Genomic DNA, 3510 nt, shown 5'->3' with positions numbered 1-3510 from the left:
AGTAGCTAGGACTACAGGCACTTGCCACAGCGCCCAGCAATTCTTTAGAGATGGGGGTCTTGCTGTGGCTCAGGCTGGTCTTGAGCCTGTGAGCTCAGGCAATCCACCTGCCTTGGCCTTTCAAGTGCTGGGATAATAGTTGTAAGCCACTGCACCGAGCTCACACCCGGCTATTTTTAGAGATGCAGTCTCACTCTTGCTCAGGCTGGTCTTGAACTCTTGAGCTCAGGCAATCCACCCAACTCAGCCTCCCAGAGTGCTGGAATTACAGGTGTGAGCTACTGTGCCCAGCCTCAATTTTTTTTTTTTTTTTTTGAGACAGAGTCTCATTCTTTGGCCCAGGCTGTCATGCCATGGTGTCTGCCTAGCGCACAGCAAACTTCTGGTTTCAAGCTGTCCTCCTGCCTCAGTCTCCCAAGTAGCTGGGACTATAGGCACCCACCAAAACACCTAACTAATTTTTCTATTTTTAGTAGAGATGGGGTCTTGCTCTTGCTCAGGCTCCTGAGCTCAAGGGATCCTCCCACCTTGGCCTCCCAGAGTGCTGGGATTACAGGTGTGAGCCCCTGTGCCCAGCCATGCAAAGGAATGTTATTCAGCCATAAAAAGAAAAGAAGTTCTGATATGTTCTACAATATGGATAGACCTTAAAAAACATTATGCTAAGTGAAAGAAGCCTGTCACAGAAAGATCACATATTTTATGATCATCTTTATATGAATTATCCAGAACAGGCAAATCCATTCAGATAAGAAGCAGATTAGTGGTTACCAGGTTCTGGGAGGAGGGGAGAGTAGTAGTACTTGCTTAGTGGGTATAGGGGTTTCTCTTAGCATGATGAAAATGTTCTGGACCTAGGCAGTGGTAATGGTTGCGTGACATTGTGAATGTACTAAATACCACTGAATTGTGCACTTTAAAATGGCTGAAATGATGACTTTTAAGTTGCATATATTTTACCACAATTTTTTAAAAAGACAATAGGAGAAAAAGAATTAGCTGATGGGGCAAAAGGGTATAGGTGTTCCCTGCCAGAGGATTCTGCATAGGGATTGAGCTGCCTCAGCTCCTCCCAGTTCCTTTTCCAAACTTCTTCCTCCTCCCCCAGGCCTGGCTGGACACCCAGGACCGGCACTTGGGCCACTATGTAAATGGGATGTGGTTAAAACCAGAGCACAGGAATTCAGTGCCTTGCCAGGATCCCATCACAGGTATGTGTTACTCCCCCAGTCACTGGAGGAGGGAGAGACATCTGCACCCTCTAGCCAGACCCACCAACCACACCCATTCCCTGAGGGCAAGAAACAGCTGGTTCCTCCTGGTAACAGTCATCCCAGTTATAATTCCTAGTCCCTATGGAGGCTTTTTGCAGTTATTGTCCACTAAAATCTCTTTCTTGCCCATGGGAGGCAATCAGAGCAAAGACCAGTGATGAAAGTGAGAGCCCCAGTAGGGCTAGGGACCAGCTTACTGCCTTGAGCTGCTCCTAGGCTCCTGCAGTTCTGACATGGGCCCCCCACTTTTCTCCCCAGGAGAGAACTTGGCCAGTTGCCTCCAGGCACAGGCTGAGGATGTGGCTGCAGCCATGGAGGCAGCCAGGACTGCATTTGATAGCTGGAGCCGACTCCCTGGGGCCTCTCGGGCCCAGCACCTGACTAGGTGATGCTGCTGAGGTTGGATGGGAGGTGGAAAGGGACTTTGTCCCCCAGCATCCACTTGACACTACAAGAACAAAGACTGTTTCCCAAGAGCCACTAAGGCCCATATTCCTAGCATGTGTTAGGGACAATAGGGTCCAAAACATCCATTTCCCACTATTTACTGGGGCTACAATGATAACGCCTTTATTTCCCACAATATTCTTGGGGCTCATGGGGCTGTCTCCCTTTCTAAGTTATTCACTAGGGCTGGTGAAGCCTCAAACCCATTTTCTAGCTGTTTTGGGGGCAGCTAGAGACAGATTCCATATGTAGATGTCTCAAATGTAATTGAAATTAGAAATTAAGATTCAGTTTCCCAGTGGCCAAGACCCTTACACAACATCCTCAGGATTTGGGTTTCCCCAACTACACTTCCCATAAATCTTTGGTGCCCTACCTCCAGGGGGTCAAATGGGGATTATAGTCCAGGTGTATAGTCCAGGACTCTTATCAGGTTGAGGGGCAGATGTGACCATCCCCTTGCTTTCTCCTTAGACTGGCCAAGGTGATCCAGAAGCACCAGCGGCTGCTGTGGACCCTGGAATCCCTGGTTACTGGGCGGGCTGTTCGGGATGTTCGAGATGGGGATGTCCAGCTGGCCCAGCAATTGCTGCACTACCATGCCGTCCAGGCACATGCCCAGGAGGAGGCACTGGCAGGCTGGGAGCCCATGGGTGAGAACCTGGAGTCCCATCCTTCAGCCTCCTCCTCCTGCATGACCCACCTGTGCCAGCCCCAGACACTTCATCCTTTTCCACACAGGAGTAATTGGCCTCATCCTGCCACCCACATTCTGCTTCCTTGAGATGATGTGGAGGATTTGCCCTGCCCTGGCTGTGGGTAAATAATGGGCTGGGACTCCGGGTCCCCTGGATCTGAGGGAAGAGGGTCTGGGGGCTTAAGACCCCTGGATCTGAGGGAGGAGGGGCTGGAGACAGGACCCCGGGGTCTGAGAAAGGAGGGACTGAGAGCCCAAACCCTGGATCCTTGAGCTATCCCTCTTCCCCAGGCTGTACTGTGGTGGCCCTTGTGCCCCCAGCCTCCCCAACACCCCTCCTCCTGGCCCAGCTGGCAGGGGAGCTAGGCCAGTTCCCAGGAATCCTTAATGTGATCAGTGGTCCTGCTTCTCTGGGGCCTGTCCTGGCATCCCAGCCTGGAATCCAGAAGGTGGCCTTCTGTGGAGCCGTTGAGGTATCTTCAGGGCTGAGAGGGGGATGGGACACAGCTGGGGACCCAGTGGCTCCTCCAGAAGCTGAATCCTAGAGGGGTTCTTCAGGAAGGACGTGCCCTTCGGCGGACCCTGGCAGGCCAGTGGGCTGAACTGGGCCTGGCACTGGGGGTGGAGGCGCTGCTGCTGGTGACTGATTCTGCAGATGTGGACTCGGCTGTGGAGGGCGTTGTGGATGCAGCCTGGTCTGATCACAACCCGGTGAGACCCGTGCACTTGTGTCTCCTCATCCTGGGGGCTGCCTGTGGCTGTCTGCAGAACTTGGGGTCCTGAGTCTTTCATTTTTAGTGCTCTGGGTCCTAAAACTGTCTATGAGCTGGACACTGTGTCTCACGCCTATAATCCTAGCACCCTGGGAGGTCGAGGTGGGTGGATTGCCTGAGCTCAGGAGTTCAAGACCAGCTTGAGCCAGAGCGAGACCTCGTTTCTATAAAAAATAGCCAGGCATGGGCAGCGCCCATAGCTCAATAGGTGGGGCGCCGGCTACATACACCCAGGCTGGCAGTTCAAACCCAGCCTGGGCCAGCTAAACAATGAAAACTGCAACAACAACAACAAAAAAATAGCCAGGCATTGTGGCAG

General features: G+C 52.4%; 1 protein-coding gene across 2 annotated transcripts in view; it reads left to right on the top strand.

The window, feature by feature from the left end:
- Positions 1-3510, top strand: part of ALDH16A1 (aldehyde dehydrogenase 16 family member A1) — a 17750-nt gene that overhangs the window by 7764 nt on the left and 6476 nt on the right. Inside the window, exons 2-7 of one of the 2 annotated variants that reach the window (XM_003801487.3) lie at positions 1109-1211; positions 1533-1659; positions 2196-2374; positions 2463-2540; positions 2710-2891; positions 2977-3129. In XM_003801487.3, the coding sequence (XP_003801535.1) occupies positions 1109-1211; positions 1533-1659; positions 2196-2374; positions 2463-2540; positions 2710-2891; positions 2977-3129 (822 nt within the window). The remainder of the gene's footprint in view (positions 1-1108; positions 1212-1532; positions 1660-2195; positions 2375-2462; positions 2541-2709; positions 2892-2976; positions 3130-3510) is intronic. The other variant, XM_023507870.1, reaches the window with a different exon arrangement.

The sequence above is a fragment of the Otolemur garnettii genome, unplaced genomic scaffold, assembly GCF_000181295.1.
Source record: "Otolemur garnettii isolate 467f Iridium unplaced genomic scaffold, OtoGar3 scaffold00211, whole genome shotgun sequence".
In the NCBI taxonomy this organism is placed as follows: domain Eukaryota; kingdom Metazoa; phylum Chordata; class Mammalia; order Primates; family Galagidae; genus Otolemur; species Otolemur garnettii.
The sequence above is the reverse complement of the archived record's forward strand: the minus strand, read 5'-3'. Positions and strand labels throughout refer to the sequence as shown.